The sequence below is a fragment of the Bos grunniens genome, chromosome 29 (genome assembly GCF_055505025.1).
Source record: "Bos grunniens cultivar Pamir isolate PY7600 chromosome 29, Bosgru_T2T1.0, whole genome shotgun sequence".
NCBI lineage: Eukaryota > Metazoa > Chordata > Mammalia > Artiodactyla > Bovidae > Bos > Bos grunniens.
In genome coordinates, this window is record NC_141193.1 from 45,370,013 (window position 1) to 45,390,665 (window position 20,653).

At 38.5% G+C, this 20,653-nt stretch overlaps 1 protein-coding gene across 1 annotated transcript in view; it reads left to right on the forward strand.

The window, feature by feature from the left end:
- TYR (tyrosinase) overlaps window positions 1-20,653 on the forward strand; it is a 112,852-nt gene that overhangs the window by 45,648 nt on the left and 46,551 nt on the right. The window contains exon 3 of the mRNA XM_086383218.1: window positions 1,601-1,748. Within this exon, the coding sequence (XP_086239344.1) occupies window positions 1,601-1,748 (148 nt within the window). The remainder of the gene's footprint in view (window positions 1-1,600; window positions 1,749-20,653) is intronic.

Sequence of the window (20,653 nt, forward strand, 5' to 3'; positions counted from 1 at the left end):
CTCGTTGTAAAGAATCCACCTGCCAATGCAGGAGAAGCAAGAAATGTGGATTTGATCCCTGGGTCAGGAAGATCCCCTGGAGAAGAAACGGCAACCCACTCCAGTATTCTTTCCTGGAAAATCCCATAGACAGAGGAGCCTGGTGGGCTACAGTCCATGGTCCTCAAAGAGTCAGACATGACTGAGCAACTGAGCACACACACACATACACAATCATAAAAGTTGTCATACACGAGCAAAGTCAGAGGGGAGAAAGAAGTGTGTGCTCTTGGGCTAAGCTTCCGGAGGTAGCTGGGCTTGATACTGTCTCTGAGAATGAATATAAAAGCTCAAAAGGAGGAGACAAAAACATCAGCTAAAGGGGCAGAGATACTGTCACCCACAAATGTAGGAGAAAACAAAGCATTGAACTCAAAAGTCAAGAGCTGCACTTTAAAAATGGAGCTGACAACGAAATAATCCTAATTGTTTGAAAGGAAGCTAGTTTCCCTCTGCCTCCTATTGTCTGCACTGTTTCTATCCTACCTTTTAAAATAAAATTATAACCTCACAGTTTCTGTTTTCCTGATAAGGCTAAATTTTGAAATTCAATATGTCCTTGGCATTTTCCTTTAGCTTGGTTCTGATTTACAGTTTAACTCTGTTCCTCCCTCTTTGTTTGATTTTAAATCTGAGTTCTATTTTTGTTTTGTGTTTTCCCTGAATGGACACTGAAATGATATCATACTTCACCTATTCCCTGGTAATGTATGGGAGAGAACACAGAATATCAAGAGCTCAGATATTGCCGTCTAACTGATATGGGTTAAAATACCAACTCTGCTACTACCTATGCAAGCTTGGAAAACTCAGGACTTTTCTAAGCTTCATTTTTCTCTTCTTTCCAGTAGGGATAATTTCTAATCAGTAGAGCTACTGCAAAGACTGAAGGACTTATGTCACAGAAAGCATTTAGCTCAATTAATATACAGAAAAAAATAACTCTTATCATAATTATTATTCCTGGTGCAATGAATAGAGCTGTTTAATGGAGTCCTGATTAACTTGGAAATATTTTGCAAAATGAAACACATTACCCGAAGTCCTCCAGACTGTCAAAGATGAATTGTAATGTCAGTGGTCACAAGTTTTAATTTTTCTCTGGAATCAGAAATAAAAAAAGTAACCACCAGAACTAGAGGGCAAGAGGACACATAACAGCTGGAAAGATCTGTTTTTAAGTGCTGGTACAGACTGAAGTGAGAGTGACTATGCTGATTATTACAAAAAGATCTTATTACTTTTTAGGATCTAAAGGAGGAATAGTAGGCAGAAGCAACAGGATGGAACACAGACTGGCTTAGCCAATTCCATCTGGCTAATCAGTCCATTGTGACCAGATTAATACCATTCAACTCTACAAAGATTTACTAAATGCTCACTGGGTATCTAGAATATGAACAATCCCAATACAGAATGCATTTTATGATTGACTTTATTGTTTTGAATCAGGCAATTATTTTTCAAGTGCAGTTGTAAACCAAATGAGAAACTCACTTAGATTTTCAATCATTAAAACAAACTACTTTTTTTTCCCCCCCAATTTTCTTTTTGCCAACAGGATTTGCTGATCCACTTACTGGGATAGCAGATGCCTCTCAAAGCAGTATGCACAACGCCTTGCACATCTACATGAACGGAACGATGTCTCAGGTACCAGGATCTGCCAATGATCCCATCTTCCTTCTTCATCACGCGTTTGTTGACAGGTTGGTTGGCACTTCATAAATTACGTGCTTATTGGTTTTAAATGTAGTGAATGTCAAGAAGATGTACAAAAAGCCAACAGGTCCATAAAAAGATGCTCAGCATCACTAATCATTGCTGCTGCTGCTGCTAAGTCGCTTCAGTCGTGTCCGACTCTGTGCGACCCCATAGACAGCAGTCCACCAGGCTCTGCCATCCCTGGGATTCTCCAGGCAAGAACACTGGAGTGGGTTGCCATTTCCTTCTCCACTGCATGAAAGTGAAAAGTGAAAGTGAAGTCGCTCAGTCGCGACCGACTCGTGGTGACCCCACGGACTGTAGCCCACCAGGCTCCTCCATCCATGGGATTTTCTAGGCAAGAGTACTGGAGTGGCTTGCCATTGCCTTCATCACTAGTCATTAGAGAAATGCAAATTAAAACCAAAATGAAACAGTACTTCTTGCTTGTTAGAATGGCCATCAACAAAAAACGAGAGATAGACACTGGCCTGGATGTGGAGAAAGGGGAATCCTTGTGCAGTGTTGGTGAAATTTGTAAATTGATATAGCCATTATGGAAAATGCTATGGAGGATCCTCAAAAAATTAAAAGTACAACCGCCATATGATCCAGCAGTCCCAATTCTGGGAACGTATCCAAAGAAAACAAAACACTTAACTCGAAAAAAGCACTCCTACCTTCATAGCAGCATTATTTACAATAACCAGCATGTGGACACAACATAAGGGTCTATCAATGGATGAGTGGTTGAAGAAGTTGTTACCATCTCCACCTCACTCATGTTCCCAAGAACATGGATATAGTATCAAATAAGTAAGTGGAAGATTATTAAGCAGATTTTATTGTTTTCTTGGCAACTTTAATATTATAATAGAATTAAGTAATATCCCATATCAAGTTTTATTCAGAGATCAATTTTCAAGAAAGTATATAAGTACCAAAATTATGATAGCAAATAACATCAAAACCACCAAACCTAGACATCAAGGCAGAAGGAAGAGTGTTGGGAATAATATCCTACCAGAACAGGTTAAACTCTGTTTGCTGTTGTTGTTCAGTCACTCAGTCTTGTATGACTCTTTGCAACCCGATGGACTGCAGCATGCCAGGCTTCCTTGTCCTTCACTGTCTCTGGGAGTTTGCTTAAACTCATGTCCATTGAGTCAATGATGCCTCTCACCATCTCATCCTGATTACTGAGTCATTTTTATGTCATATTATCTTTGTGAATTTTTGGCATTTTTTTGATCTTTGCTGCCATCCTGTGAACTTTAAAGAAACCTAAATTTCCTAGATCTCTTGATGCCCCAGGCAAGAAACATGCAAACTATGGCTTTTAGGCCATATCTGTCCCTTACCTTATTCATAAATAAGATGTAATTGGAACACAACCACACTCATTCATCTACATATTGTCTATGGCTGTTTTCGTGCTAAAATGGCAGAGTTGAAACAAGACTATATGGCCCACAAAGTAGAAAAGATCTAGTTTCTGGTCATTTACAAAAAAAAACATTTCTTGACTCCTGCCAACCACCGAATTCCATATTTATAAGCCAGGTGAGAGAAAATGACTGATCTTTATCTAGCCCTCCTTGATCTATATTTATAGAAAATACTATAATTTAATTCAACGTTTAGAGGCATGTTTAAGGGAGGTAAAGCTATTAGGAAGATATACAACATTTAGAAGCCTCTCCCACCTATGAAAACTAAAATTTTCTTCTTTCTTAGAATTATTTGTTAATCCTATCTTATGGCTTCTCAGTTGTGTCCAACTCTTTGTGACCCCATGGACTGCAGCATGCCAGGCTTCCCTGTCCTTCCCCATCTCCTACAATTTGCTCAAACTCATGTCCATTGAAACAGTGATGTCATCCAATCATCTCCTCTGAAAAGCATCTTTACGAAGAAAGATAGAGACCTGTGGATTGCTGCAGGACGGCTCATCTGAGCCGTCCTCTTAGTTCTCGGCATACAGAGATGCATTTTCCAATCAGATGGTCTATTTACTACTGTTCAATTATTCACAAACATATTTGTTGAATGCCTACTGTGTGCTGAATACCTTTGCCTGAATGTCCCACACTCATTACTGCTGTTATGCATTGCTTTTACCAGTCTCCAAATCTGGAATGTCTTTTCCATGACTAAACTATTTTCTATGCAGTCTTCAAGACTATTTTCAATTTCTGGCTCTTCCATGATGAATGACCAGACCATGACTGTCTAAAACCACTTCTCCCATCCAAAGGCATGTTGGAGCTAGCCGCAAATCACTAGCAAGGTTGAATTATGTACATATTTTCACAACTTTGCATTCGGTGATCTCAAGCATAGCTAGAAACCAGTGTTGGTAGGAGTATTTACATCAGGAAGCTGGCAAATGCTACAAATCAAGGCTTTCACTCAGAGAGCTGGTTGTTAAAATAATGGCCAGCATAATCCTGCTCCTATCTGTTAACTCACATCACTTTCTCTACTTCTTATTTTGAACACATCATTTATATCATTCTTATTGATTGTGTGCTTTTCTTATTGATTGTGCTTTGTCTCTACCACTAATCTCTGAGCCACTATGGCAGGACCCACGTCTGGAATTATATCTGTTGTTTTGTTTTTCCCCACAACATTTTGTCTACTTTGTAATTAGAAGATCTGTAATAAATTTGTATAAAATAAATAAATAATTGAAAAAAATCTTAGCAAGTTACTTTCATCATAGCTACAAAGGAAATTATAGGGAAGTCATTTTAGCTAAAAAATGTTTTTTGCAAGTCTGGTAAAGCACAAATCATCCAAAGCTATAAACTTGCTTCAAGATTTAGCATGTTTCTAGACCATTAGACCTTGTTCTTGGCATTGGCTAAACAGAATAATGAGATAAGATCACTGGCTTAACAAAGCTTAGTCTACTGGGAAATACAAACAAGTAAACAACTGTAGTATATTATAATTCATGTGATCATTACAGCCATTCTTGGAAAACTACATAAAAAGGATGAAACATGAATGGAACCCTGAAGAGCGGCAGGCCTACAAGACAAAAAGGATACTCAGGATCGGGAGAATAACTTTTACCTCATTGAAACCAGGCACAAGCCAGAAACATGAACTGAAGAAGAAAATGGAAACGTAGGATCCAAAACTAGGAAAACATGTCTCAAAGCGCATGTTTAGAGAAAGTGAGAAGATTCCAGTAACAAATGAGCTTACCACCAAAACGTACCATTGTTGGGCAAATAAAGACATCAGTTCAGTTCAGCTGCTCAGTCATGTCCGACTCTTTGTGACCCCATGGACTGCAGCACACCAGGCCTCTCTGTCCATCATCAACTCCCGCATCTTACTCAAACTTATGTCCGTTGAGTCAGTGATGCCATCCAACCATCTCATCCTCTGTCGTCCCCTTCTCCTCCACCTTCAATCTTTCCCAGCATCAGGGTCTTTTCCAATGAGTCAGTTCTTCAGATCAGGTGGCCAAAGTATTGGAGTTTCAGCTTCAATATCAGTCCTTCCAATGAATAATCAGGACTAACTTCCTTTAGGATGGACTGGCTGGATCTCCTTGCAGTCCAAGCGACTCTCAAGACATAGAGTAATTCCAATTCTTTCCATCACTTTAAGTTAAAAACAAAAGAAGAAAGAAAAGAAAATCAGAGAATGAGACTTCTGTAGTGGTTCAATGTTTATGAAGCCACCTGCCAATGTAGTTGATACATCCCCGAACAGAGAAGATCCCACATGCCACAGGGCAATTAAGCTGGTGAGCCACAACTGGTGATCCCGTGAGCTATAACTTCTGAAACCCTTGCATGCTAAAGCCTGTGCTCCACTGCAATGAGAAGTCCATGCACAGCAAAGAGAGCATAATCCCTTATTGCTGCAACTAGAGAAAGTCCACAAGAAGCAACAAAGATCCAGCTCAGCCAAAAATTTTAAAAATAATGAATTAATATTTTTTTTCTAAAAAAGTAGGAGAATGGATCTAATACAGTAATTCTAAAGGATAATATGTATTTAGCTTTTACTGTGTGCTAGACACTGTTCCCAGGTGGCTCAGTCAAAAAGAATCTGCCTGCCTATGCATGAGACTTGGGAGACGCAGGTTCGATTCCTGGATCAGGAAGATCCCCTGGAGGAGGAAATGGCAACCCACTCTGGTATTCTTGTCTGGAAAATTCCATGGACAGAAGAGCCTGGTGGGCTACAGTCCATGGAATTGCAGAAGAATTGTACATGACTCCCGACCGAGCATGCACGCATGTAGGCGCTATTCTAAACTCTTTACAAGTTTTATTTCATTTAATCCACAACAAGTCTGCAATGTTCTAGTATTATCCTTACTTTATATTTTAAAAATGAGAGTTGGAGAAGTTCTGTAATTGTCCCAAGATATATAGCTAATAAGAGAGCAGAACTGAGAGTTAAACAATGCAGTCTTACTAAAGAGCCATGTTCTTAACCACAGTGGAGAATTCTTGAAAAGTCCAAAGATGAGTTTTACTTTTGACTACTCTTCAGTTCAGTTCAGTTGCTCATTCGTATCCGACTCTGCGACACCATGGACTGCAGCATGCCAGACCTCCCTGTCCATCACCAACTCCTGGAGTTTCCTCAAATTCATGTGTATCAAGTCGGGGATGCCATCCAACCATCTCATCCTCTGTTGTCCCCTTCTCCTCCTGCCTTCAATCTTGCCGAGCATCAGGGTCTTTTCCAATGAGTCAGTTATTCGCATCATGTGGCCATAGTATTGGAGTTTCATCTTCAATATCAGTCTTTCCAATGAATATTCAGGACTGATTTCCTTTAGGATGGACTGGTTGGGTCTCCTTGCAGTCCAAGGGACTCTCAAAAGTCTTCTCCAACACCACTGTTCAAAAGCATCAATTCTTCAGCACTCAGCTTTCTTTGTAGTCCAACGCTCACATCCATATATGACTACTGGAAAAAGCCTTGACTAGACTTGACTTGATTTGACTACTCTTAGATTGAGGATAAATCATTTTCATTAAAAATTCATTCATTCATCAAACATTTTAAGTTTTTACTATATTCTAGATATTATGCCAGTAACTGTGCCTTTTTATCTATTGGTATGAATAAAAAGGCCTGACCTCCAGATGCTTTGGTGGTGTTTAGTAGCCAAGTTGTTCCAACTCCTTGCAACCCCATGGACTGCAGCATGCCAGGTTTTCTTGTCCTTCACTATCTCCCAGAGTTTACTCAAATTCATGTCCATTCAGTCAGTGATGCTATCCAACTATCTCATCCTCTGTTGCCCCCTTCTCCTCCTGCCCTCAATCATTCCTATCATCAGATCTTTTTCAGTGAGTTGGCTCTTTGCATCAAGTGGCCAAAATATTGGAGCTTCAGCTTCAGCATAATTCCTTTCAATGAATACTCAGGGTTGATTTTTTTAAGATTGACTGGTTTGATCTCCCTGCAGTTCAAGAGACTCTCAAGACTATTCTCCAGTACCACAGTTTGAAAGCTTCAGTTCTTTGGCTCTCAACCTTCTTTATAATCCTTCAAAAAGACAGGAGACAAAAATAAATAGTAATATAACACTTTCACCTGCATCTCCTGCAATGCAAGCAAATTCTTTATGGCTGAACTGCCCGGAAAGCCCATGAAAAAAATGTAAGAGGTATGTGAATCCAGAGAAGGAAGAACTTAACTTTGTCCTGAAAATTAAATGCTTTCTAAAGAAGACTATGCTTAGATTGATTCTTAAAGATGAGGAGAAATTACAGACATGACAGGAAGGTAAGGAAGTGTATGTCATACTAAGGAAACAAAATAGATAAATTGTAAGATAGATGAAAACAAACTGAGGTATTTGGCCAGGCTGGCTGGAGAATAGTTTTCCATGAGCGAATATTGAGAAAGCTAAGGTCAAATTTGGGGAAACTTGCATGTTCTTGATTTCTTTGAAGGACTTCCTTTAAAATTCTATTAAAATATGTTAGTTTTTCTTTAATTTTAAATTAAATCACACATACAACCTAAGGAATAAGCAAATTGAGGAAAATTGCCTAAAGTCTATACTACCATCTAAGTACAATAAATGAATTTTAAATGTTTAGAAAATTTTAAAAAGTAGAGAAAGAAACAAAGTAAGAGAAGTTTCACATAACCATTTTTCTTTGGTATTTCCAGAAAGAAAAATATTTGTCTGATATGCACAAAGTTGTCTTGATTCTATACTTTTCCCTCTATTTAATAATCTGTATCAGGTATATTTCTACATCAGTACATACAGATCTATCTCTTTCTTTTTAAAAGCTTCATAGAATTTCATTTTAAGCCACATATTGGGGGAAAATATTTGTAAAACACACATATGGTAAAAATAGTTATCTAAAATGCACAAAGAATTCTTAAAATTCAACAATAAGAAAATGGTCCCAAGTAAAAAATGGGTCAAAGTCTTAGCAGACGCTTCACCAAAGAAGATATACAATGGCGCACAAACACATAAAAAAGTGTTCCATGTTATATGTCATTGGAGAAATGCAAATTATAACACAGAGATACCACTATACGCTTAGAAGAACTGGGAGCATCTGACAATACCAAATGCTGGTGAGGACATGGAGCTGTGAGAACTCTCAGTCATTGCTGGTGGAAACGCAAAATTATGCAAGCCACTTTGGAAGACTGTTTGGTAGCTTCTCATAAACTAAAAATACTCTTACCATAGGATCTAATAAACATGCTTCTTGGTATTTACACGAAGGAGTTGAAAACCTATGTGCACTTAAAATCCTGAACATACATGTGTATAGCAACCTCCAACTTCCAAACTTGGATACAAACAGAAAGTCTTTCAATAGGTGAATGGATAAATAAATGCAGACAATAATATATTATTCAGTGCTAAAAAGAAATGAGCTATCAAGGCATGAAAAGACATGAAGAAACCTAAATGCATATTACTAAGCAAAAGAAGCCAACCTGAAAAGGCTATGTATTGTATGATTCCAACTATAGAACATTCTCAAAAAAAGCAATACAGTGGAGATTATGAAATGATCAGTTGTTGTCAGTGTTAAGAGCAGCAGGAATGAACACAAGTAGAACACAGAGGATTTGTAGGGCAGTAGAATTTGTATGATAGCATAATGCTGTATGATAGCAAAATGATGATGGCAGTAGAATTTGTACGATAGCATAATGCTGTATGATAGCAAAATGATGGTTACATCATTATATGTTTGTCCAAACGCATAGAACATATGAGGCCAAGAGTGAACCTAAGGTAACCTATGGACTTTGCTTGCCTGTGGCATGACTTTGTAGGTTCATCAGTTATAGTAAATGCACCACTCTGGTGGGGGATGTTGATGAGGGGGAGGTTATGTGTGTGTGGTGGAGGGAGAGGTATCTGGAAATCTCTGTCTTCCTTTAATTTTGTTGTAAGGCTAAAACTTCTCTTTCAAAAAGGTGTTTAAACAGAGGTAAGTATGGCTGTAGCCAAGTTAGCACTTTAAATAACTGAAATTATGACTGGTCACAATATACTGTTGTTGCCTAATATCAAGCAATACACCATCAAGACTCATAATCAGAAATGTGACATGGACAGTGAGGCATTGATGAATCTCTAGGAAACTGTCATAAAGCCCAGAAGTTCAAAAAAGTTAATGGCATTGACTTATACCAATTTAACCTAGGTAGCCTGAGTTGGAGAAGGAAATAGCAACCCACTCCAGTATTTTTGCCTAGAGAATCCTGTGGACAGAGGAGCCTGGTGGGCTTCCATCTATGGGGTCGCACAGAGTTGGACACGACTGAAGCTACTTAGCAGTAGCAGCAGCCTGAGTAGCTTCTTATTTGAGAATGTTTCTCATGCAACTCATCAAACGTAACTAATAAATGAACCTAAGTATTTCTAGCATCTCTCTTCTTGTAAGGTGAAGCAACAAAACTCTGTTATTTTCTGAGAACCCTCTAAGAAATCACGAAGGTAATTTAAAAGATACTCTACAAGATTTATTTCACATTTTCTATACGGAGGATCTGATTTGAGCAAGGCAAAAATCGAAGGAGGAAACGTGGGCATGAGTAAGTAGGATTATGAATGGCTGAGAAATAATATTTCATTATATTTTTAATCAAAGTGTCAATAAAACTTTTAAAAAGTAACAGGATTGTAAAGAATCTTCATTCTAAGTGAGGAACAAGAAACATTTGCTTTTCTCTCTTAAACAATCAAGATTATAGTAAAGGCTACATAAGTCTCAGAAAATTCTTCTAGTTAGACACAAAATATCTGCTATCTAGAAAGGTTTTTTTTAATCTTTATATTGTAGGCAAAGGTTGTAAGCAGTAAGCCAGTGAGTAAATAAATAAGTAAATAAGTCTGTCAGTAAGTAAACCAAGTCAAAATTGAGACCATTTTAAAGTTTTAAAAAATTTTATAACTTATTTTTCAAACTTAGGTATTATAAATAAAATTCACTTTCCAAAATTTATCCTTCATTAACTCCTTCATATCCTGGAACACAATGGCACTTTAAGACAGATTCTAGGGACTCCACAAGGTCAACACTAATTTCATTATAATATTAAGATGTCATGGCTGATTCATGTCAATGTATGGCAAAACCCACAATATTGTAAAGTAATTAGCCTCCAATTAAAATAAATAAATAAATTTTTAAAAGATGTTATTATCATGCAGTGTTAATCTAGTCACTGTTTAAGTGATTCAATAAAATATTTAAAAAAAATAGAATTTCATTGTATTAGTTGCAACATTCTTTAGTAATCAGATTCAATCCCGGGGTCAGGAAGATCCCCTGGAGAAGGAAATGGCAACCCACTCCAGTACTCTTGCCTGGGAACTCCTGGGAAATCTGGAGAGAGAATCCTGATGGGCTACAACCCATGAGGTTGCAAATGAGTCAGACATGACTTAGTGACTAAACACAACAACAATCACTTATTAACAGGCATTTTGATTGTTTCTTTTTTCTATCTTTTTTTGGTAAAATAATATACATATATTATTTAATATAATATTTATTTATAAAAATTTAAATCATATATATATGACTTTGGACATTTGTAAGCATAGCTAAAGAATAGATTTTTCATATTGGAATTGAAAGGTGAGAGGTTAAATACATTTAAAATTTGTCAATATTTTAAAATTGCCATTCAAAACTGGTTGTGCTACCTATTTACACATTTCCACAAATAAAGTGTGTTGGCCAACCTGTACTCTCATTTACACTATCTATTCTCAAACTTAATAATCTTTTGACTCAAGTGGAAAAATATTTATCTGTATTTTCTGTCTCCTATGTGTGTCTATTTACATTCTTTGCTATGTTATGTTAGGTTAACTTGTCACTTTATTATTGAATTGTACAGGATCCTCATAGTTTCTTAGTTGGTCTTTTTTGTCATTATCTATATGAATATTTTCCGCATTTGTTAATTGTCATTTGGTATGTTTCTTGGTATTCAGAAGTTAATATATGACCTTTTATATAATTTTTCATATTCAATGTTTATAGCTTCAGAGTCTTTAACTCTTTGTTCTTCAGTATTCTTCTTTGTCAAAAGAATGGACTGATCTCAAACTCCTTGGTTCTTTCTCAACTTTACAGTCCTTTGGATAACGTGCTTTTGATGAGATGACAGTAGAATGCATTAGGACAATTACAGGGCTTTAGGCGGGTTTCTTAGTGACATTGTAATCATGCTTTTAGTTAATGATTAATAGGTAACTGGCAAATAGATAAGTCCAATTTATAGTGTAAATTATTTTTCTCTGCTATAAAGATTAAGGTCTGACAAAGGACTCCATTCTGTTCTCAGATCTGTAAAAAAACTTTTCAAAAGAAGAAAGGATTGAAGAGTGATTCTCTTAAAAAAGCAAATAGTTTGGAATGTTGTTTATTCTTTTTCTCTAAGAAGATCAGATTTTGAGTATGCTAAAAACAGAGACACTTGAAACTTTAAAGCAACCTAAGACTACAGCACCCATCAAGCCAAGCTGATGTTTTTAGCTATGGAATCTGGAATGTTTATGCCCATAAATTCCTCCAGAAGGAAGATGAACATTGATGCCTGAGGGTACTCTATGGATAACTGTCAGAGAAACAGAGAGAGCTTTAGAAATACTTCCTTTTCCTTAATACCTCATTACTTAGGAGGGCTCAAGTGGACAAAAACAAACACATCTCTGCATGCATGCATTCATTCAGCTGTTAATTCAACAAACAATAAGTCCTCTCTCTGTTTTGTGTGCTATATTATATATTAGGCCACCAGGATGCAGCAGTCACTAATATTATTCCTCCCCACCTAATGCCACTGATCCAGATATGTAAAAACTAAGTAACATAAAAGAAAATGTAACTTCTGCAGGGGTAGTGGCTTAATAGGCCGGAATATATGAGAGTGAAGAGAAGAGCATCAAGGAAGTAGAGGCCACAGGATGGTCCTCCTCAACCCCTGGATCTGCAAGACCAAGCAGTCTGCCAAGCGCAGAGCAGAGAGTCATGAATAGTTGTTAGAGTCTACTGTTTGGAATTCATATGACTGATAACTTTATGAAGAATGAGTAAGATTTTGACACGTGAAGTTCGATAGTAAAAAATGTCAATTCGTGAGAAACAAAACAAGAAAAACTCAGAAACTTCAGGAAATAGGTCATTGTTAATACCCAAATAAAATACTGAAACCACAGCTTAACTCGAGTCTTCTCCATTGCAGGCTATCTCTTTACCATTTGAGCCACTAGGGAAGCCCTAATGTGAGTGCTTCAGTTCAGTTCTCTTCAGTTGCTCAGTCATGTCCAACTCTTTGAGACCCCATGCACTGCAGCACGTCAGGCTTCCCTGTCTATCACCAACTACGGAGCTTGCTTAAACTTGTGTCCATTGAGTCAGTGATGCCATCCAACCATCTCATCTTCTGTCGTCCTCTTCTCCTCCCGCCTTCAATCTTTCCCAGCATCAGAGTCTTTTCCAATGAGTCTTTGCTCATCAGGTGGCCAAAGTATTGGAGTTTCAGCTTCAGCATCAGTCCTTCCAAGGAATATTCAGTGTTGATTTCCTTTAGGATTGACTGGTTGGATCTCCTTGCAGTCCAAAGGACTCTCAAGAGTCTTCTCCAAAACCACAGTTCAAAAGCATCAATTCTTCAGCACTCAGCTTTCTTTATGGTCCAACTCTCACATCCATACATGACTACTGGCAAAGCCATAGCCTTGACTAGATGGACCTTTGTTGGCAAAGTAATGTGTTTGCTTTTTAATATGTTATCTAGGTTGGTCATAGCTTTTCTTCTAAGGAGCAAGCATCTCTTAGTTTCATGGCTGCAGTCACCACCTGCAGTGATTTTGGAGCCCCAAAACATAAAGTCTGTCACTGTTTCCATTGTTCCCCCATCTATTTGCCATGAAGTGATGGGACCAGATACCATAATCTTAGTTTTCTGAGTGTTGAGTTTTAAGCCAACTTTTTCACTCACCTCTTTCACTTTCATCCAGAGGCTCTTTAGCTCTTCTTTGCTTTCTGCCATAAGGGTGGTATCATCTGCATATCTGAAGTCATTGATATTTCTCCTGGAAATCTTGATTTCAGCTTGTGCTTCATCCAGTCCAACATGTTGCATGATGTACTCTGCATATAAGTTAAATAAGCAGGGTGACAATATACAGCCTTGATGTACTCCTTTTCCTATTTGGAACCAGTGTTTTGTTCCATGTCCAATTCTAACTATTGCCTCTTGACTTGCATACAGATTTCTCAGGAGGCAGGTCAGGTGGTCTGGTATTCCCATCTCTTTCAGAATTTTCCACAGTTTGTTTTGATCCACACAGTCAAAGGCTTTGGTGTAGTCAATAAAGTAGAAGTAGATGTTTTTCTGGCACTCTCTTGCTTTGTCGATGATCCAACAGATGTTGGCAGTTTGATCTCTGGTTCCTCTGCCTTATTTTAAATCCAGCTTGAACATCTGAAAGTTCACAGTTCATGTGCTGTTAAAGACTGACTTGGAGAATTTTGAGCATTACTTTGCTAGTATGTGAGATAATTGCAATTGTGTGGTAGTTTAAACAATCTTAGGCATTGCCTTTCTTAGGGACTGAAAAGAAAGCTGAGCTTTTCCAGTTTAATTTGCTGGCATATTGAGTGCGGCACTTTAACAGCATCATCTTTTAGGATTTAGGATGTGAGTGCATGCTACACACCACATGTTCAGGGCATCCATGGACTGACCCATTTAATAGTTACAGCAATCCTACCAATTAAGTGCCATTATTATCCCCATCTTAGGGACGATCGGACTAAAGTACAGGAAGTTTAAGTAACCTGTCAGGATATAAACCCATGTTCTCATCCTGTACTATTTACTGCTTCATAAAGGGTTTGGAGAACAGAAGAAGTATATGTCTATATATAGAGAGAATCTAATATTACCCCAACATAAGAACAGGAGCTAACAGAATAGGTGGTTATCTTGAGCCCTAGTCAAGCAGTGTGGTTACTGCAGCAGGAGGCCAATCAACTAAGCAGAATTAGATGGTGAAAAATTTAGCAACCTCAAACTGGACAGGGTGTGGGGCAACAGGGGGAGTGTGAGGGTCGGGGAAGGGTGCAGGGGGCAAGTGGAGGCTAGACAGTGAGGAATGGGAGATGTTAAGCATAACAAAAACCAGACCAAATATTTGGAATAAAGGTTGCAGTTTAGAGTCCCCAGAAGCTTGAGCCTGCAGTTTTAACTGATTCTTTTTAAAAATTGTATTGAAATATAACTGATTTACAATGTTGTGTTAATTTCAGTTGCACAGCAAAGTGATTTAGTTTTATATATATAAATGAAAAAATATATTTATATGTTATTTTTACATTTTTCTTCATTATGGTTATTACAAGATGTTGAGTGGAGTTCCTTGTGCTATACAATAGGTTCTTATCTATTTTATATACGGTAGTACATATATTTTAAACCCAACTCCTAATTTATTCCTCATCTTCTTTGTCCTTTGATAATCATAAATTCATTTTTTATGTCTGTGAGTCTATTTTGTAAATAAATTAATTTGTATCTTTTTTTTTAGATTCCACATGTAAGCTATATCATATATTTATCTCTCTCTTAGTTTATTTAGTATGAGACTCTCTCGGCCCATTCATGTTGCTGCAAATGGCATTATCTCATTCTTTTATGGCTGAGTAGTCCTGGGTGTTCTTTGAAAGGAATGATGCTAAAGCTGACACTCCAGTACCTTGGCCACCTCATGCAAAGAGTTGACTCATTGGAAAAGACTTTGATGCTGGGAGGGATTGGGGGCAGGAGGAGAAGGGGACGACAGAGGATGAGATGGCTGGATGGCATCACTGACTCGATGGACATGAGTCTGAGTGAACTCCGGGTGTTAGTGATGGACAGGGAGCCCTGGCGTGCTGCGATTCATGGGGTCGCAAAGAGTCGGACATGACTGAGCGACTAAACTGAACTGAACTGAACTGAATATTCCATTGTGTGTATACTACACATTTTGTTTAGTCACTAAGTTGTATCCAACTCTTTTGCAACTCCATGGACTGTAGCCCGCTAGGCCCCTCTGTCCATGGGATCCCAGGCCAGAACTGGAGTGGGTTGCATTTCCTTTTCCAGGGGATTCAAACCTAGGGATTGAACCTGTGTCTCCTGCAATGGCCAGTTATTCTTTACCACTGAGTCACTAGGGAAGCCCATACTACACACACACACACACACACACACACACACATACACACACACACAGTACAGAAGTCTGCAACCACATTAGTTTTTGCCCAAAATAGAATAACTTATCCTTAATTTTGCAAAGGTTTCCAATGTAGACTCTAAATTCTTCAAACATCACTTGGACATACCCTGTGGCATATCATGTAATATATTTTGATGATATTCCATGCATCTAAAATGTCATATGTCATATGTCTTTTATATATATATATATATATATATATATATATATATATATATATATATAAAACACACCTTCTTTATGCATTCATGTTAAACCCTCCTCTGATGTGGGTAGGGCTCATCTTTGCCGAGCAGGCAGCAGGCACTGACTCAGGAAGTAAATGTGGCAAAGTTGGAGAAGGCAGGAAAGGACACCCAACCTCTAGAATCTCATAGCATAGTTCCTAGACTCTAAGCGTGGATGAGAAGTCCTGTAGCGGAAGAACCATGAGACCTGGGAGCAGAAGGCCTGTGAGCGCGTCCTGGCTTTGCTTTGAGATACAAGTACAACCCTGGGAAGGTGGCTGAACCTCTCCCCACCTCTGTTTCCTCACTCACAGTGTGGTAATATTATTCCTTTTCTCATAGGAAAATGACTTTGCAGTTGATAATGCATTATATACAAGAACTAGGGCTTCCCTGGTGACTCAGTGGTGAAGAATCTCCCTGCAATTCAAGAGACACAGGAGACTCGGGTTCAGTCCCTGGGTTGGGAAGATCCCCTGAAGGGAGGGCATAGCAACTCACTCCAGTATTCTTTCCTGGAGAATCCCATGGGCAGAGAAGCCTAGTGGGCTACAGTCCATGGGGTCGCAGAGAGTCAGTCACAACTGAAGCGACTGAGCACACACATATGACTAGTTCTTGTAAAGAGAGTAGAGTATAAGGCACTTTTGTGAAGCATATGTAATACTTTTGTTCTTTGCTCTATTTTCAAGTGCTCTCTGGGATCAACAACACTTCCTCAGTTCTCCTGTAGTCTGTCTCTTGAGGGCATGGGAATCCCAGCTAGGTACTAACCTGAAACAAAACATTCCAGGGATGCCAAGCCTGCCTCACTCCTCAGCTACAGATTAACTATATCTTTTGGAGTGACTTCTTGGCTGTGATTGCTGATGAGGCTTCCTTTCCATTCTATTCCTCAAGCCTCCCCTGGGTCATCTTGCTAAGAAGGCTGCCCCGACCCACATGCCTGCAAACCAAATGCCTTGCCAATGTGGCAGCTCAAAAATAGTCCAAGCAGAAAGCAGATCCCTGGAGCTTCAGGAATGAACAGCAGATTGCCTGCCTGCTGGTGATTGCAAGGCTGAAGCTTGCTTAAAAAGACAGAAATCCCAGGGTTAGGGAAGGAGGTGAACTCAGAAACCAGAGGAGTGTCTGAAATTCTGCTGTAGGAATCAGATCAGATGGTAGAGGAGGACCTCCCTGTTTCTTGGTTTCTTTTCATACTTTTGGATTCTACCGGCTTTAAAGATGCTCCCTGGACTTAAATCCCCAGAACAAATAGAAAGTTATACCATTATAGTCATGCTTATCCATATTTCCACAACTGATTTTGTTGTTGCTGTTATCATTGGATTTAACTCTGATATCAGTTGCTTTGACTAGACGTATCATAGGTTTGTCTGTATCTCCCACTCAATTTTGAACTCCTTTAAGGCCACACTTGGGCTTCCCCAGTGGCTCAATGGTAAAGAATCCACCTGCAATGCAGGAGACATGGGTTCAATTCCTAGTTCAGGAAGATCCCCTGGAGGAGGGCATGGTAACTGACTTCAGTATTCTTGCCTGGAGAATCCCATGGACAGAGGGGCCTGGCGGGCTACCATCCATGGGATTGCAAAGAGTTGGACAGACTAAATTGAGTGAGCATGCACACATGTGGCCACATCTATGCACTGATCATCTGTAGCATCTCAACACACCAAACTCCTAACAAAGACCCTAGCACATAGGAGACATTCATGAAATACTTATTAAAGCATTGTTGTACTTGATTAACTGATGAAGAGGCCATATGCTATAAATAAGGTAAAGAATGACCTTCCTACAATCTGGGGAATCTCCCAACTCTTTGTAGGATTCCTATGTCTTAGTAGTAGGGAAATTAAATTGCTGACGTTAAAATCATGATAACTTAAAAGTTCCAAATGAAAGACAATAAAGAAACATGAGTTGTGACTATTATTGCTGAACTTTTAAATCTGAAACAGAGTGTTAAGAAATTGAGGCCCAGAGAGTATAACTTAACCAAGGACACACTTTTTTGCAAAGTAAAGGGAAGAGTGTTTCAAGGTCTTGTGGGGAAGGGTAAGAATGGAATATCTAATATGACAGGGGAGATTTAACCAAAGAAGGCAGAAGTAGTGTGACTATAGGAAGCTACTCACCATAATCATATAGAGATCCAAAGCTTAGGCCTGCTGAAATAGCACCAAATATCAGATTCAAGGGATGAACAGGACTGTAAAATTTATCAAAAGGTCAAAAATCAGGAGACCTGGAGGCAGTCAATCATGTGATTAAGGCCACAGATTTTAGCATCAGATATGTGACATTTTGAATCCCAAGGCTGCTACATCTAGCTACATGATCTCTGGCAAGCTATTTATTCTCCTCTAAGTCTTACTTTCCTCAGCCATTAAATTCTGCTAATATTGGTACCAATCTGAAGTTGTAGCTTTAATAGTTAATATTGTATTTTTATAAATGCATATTCAAGTTGCTGGCACACAGTTACAAAATAGACAAGGTATTTGACATTAGGATGCTTACACTCTAATTTTCTCACAATTCTGGAGGCTAGAAGTTTGAGATCACTGTACTGGCAGGTTTAGTTTCTGTCTCCTTGGCTTGTATATGGCTGTCTTCTCTCAATATTTCCACAGGATCTTCTCTCTGTACATGTCCATGTCCTAATTTCCTCTTCTTATAGGGACACAAGTCAGATTGGGTAGAAGACCACTCTAATGGCCTCATTTTAACTTAATTACTTCTTCAAAGACCCTATCTCTATATAGTTACATTCTATGGTTCTGCCAAAGAATGCTCAAACTACCGCACAATTGCACTCATCTCACATGCTAGCAAAGTAATACTCAAAATTCTCCAAGCCAGGCTTCAACAGAACCTGAATAGTGAATTTCCAGATGTTCAAGCTGGATTTAGAAAAAGCAGAGGAAGTAGAGATAAAATTGCCAACATCTGTTGGATCATAGAAAAAGCAAGAGAGTTCAAGAAAAACATCTACTTCTGCTTTATTGACTATGCCAAAGCCTTTGACTGTGTAGATCACAACAAACTGGAAAATTCATAAAGAGATGGGAACACCAGATCACCTGACCTGCCTCCTGAGAAATCCATAAGCAGATTGAGAAGCAAGAGTTAGAACTGGACATGGAACAACAGACTGGTTCCAAATAGGAAAGGAGTATGTCACTGTATATTGTCACCCTGCTTATTTAACTTCTATGCAGAGTACATCATGAGAAACGCTGGGCTGGATGAAGCACAAGCTGGAATCAAGATTGCTGGGAGAAATATTAATAACCTCAGATATGAAGATGACACCACTGTTATGGCAGAAAGCAAAGAAGAACTAAAGAGCCTCTGGATGAAAGTGAAAGAGGAGAGTGAGAAAGTTGGCTTAAAACTCAACATTCAGAAAACTAAGATCATGGCACCTTGTCCCATCACGTCGTTGCAAATAGGTGAGGAAACAATAGAAACAGTGGCAGACCAATTTTTTGGGCTCCAAAATCACTGCAGGTGGTGAGTGCAGCCATGAAATTAAAAGACGCTTGCTCCTTGGAAGAAAAGTTATGAGCTACCTAGACAGCATTTTAAAAAGCAGAGGCATTGCTTTACCAACAAATGTCCATCTAGTCAAAGCTATGGTTTTTCCAGTAGTCATGTATGGATGTGAGAGTTGGATTATAAAAAAGCTGAGTGCTGAAGAATTGATGCTTTTGAACTCTGGTGTTGGAGAAGACTCTTGAGAATCCCTTGGACTGCAAGGAGATCAAACCACTCCATCCTAAAGGAGATCAGTCCTGGGTGTTCATTGGAAGGACTGATGCTGAAGCTGAAACCCCAATACTTTGACTACCTGATGTGAAGAAATGACACATTTGAAAAGACCCTGATACTGGGAAAGACTGAAGACAGGAGGAGAAGGGGACAACAGAGGATGAGATGGTTGGATGGCATCACAGACTTGATGGACATGAGTTTGAGCAAGCTCTGGGAGTTGGTGACAGACAGGGAAGCCTGGCGTGCTGCAGTCCATGGGGTTGCAAAGAGTCAGAGACAACTGAGCGACTGAACTGAACTGAACTGAAGGTTCTGTAGATGCGAACTTTAACATATGAATTTGGCTTGGGGGAGCATAATTTTCATCCTAACGAGTGGTGAGTCTGGAAATCTAACTGTAGTAGACTTTCTAACTATACTAGTAACAGAAAAGGAATTGAAAATGTTAAATTAGGTCAAAGTTTTTTAAATGTGGTAACAAACTAAAACAGAAAGGACAACAAATTTTTTGAGGAAAAGATTTAAGAAAAAGATCTTTTTGGAATGGCTTTTCTTTCCATCAACAAATAGAAAGAGATACATGCCTGAATTATAATTTAAGGGAAATATTGCTAAGGAAATAAGAAAAAACAGCATTGAAATGAAGCACATTGAAATGCTTTAAAAAATAAAGAAAAAAGATAGACAGTTTTAATTCTAAAAGATAATCATCTAGAGTAGATTATCCCATATTTTTCCCAAAGAAAAAATTAATCAAAGAATGATAACTAATGTGCAAACTATCAATAAGAAATGCTATATTCAGAACCTCAATTGTCAAATTATTCATAAAACGTCTTTTTACAGTATGCATTTGTTTTATTAAGGTGATTTAGATGATATGAAGATTTCTGGAAATATCAAAACAAAGTTTTTGCACATAGGATTGGCAACGCTGAGAACAGAGAAAACCAAGGATGTATGATACAAATGTTATTTCCATCCTGAAGTCAACAACCCCCAAGAAAACTATTGTCAAGCACAAGATGTCACAATAGTCTAGAAATAGCAGTGAGGATGAGAATCTGTTGGAATCTCAGGAAAGACATGTTACTAGACTCACAATGTCAAA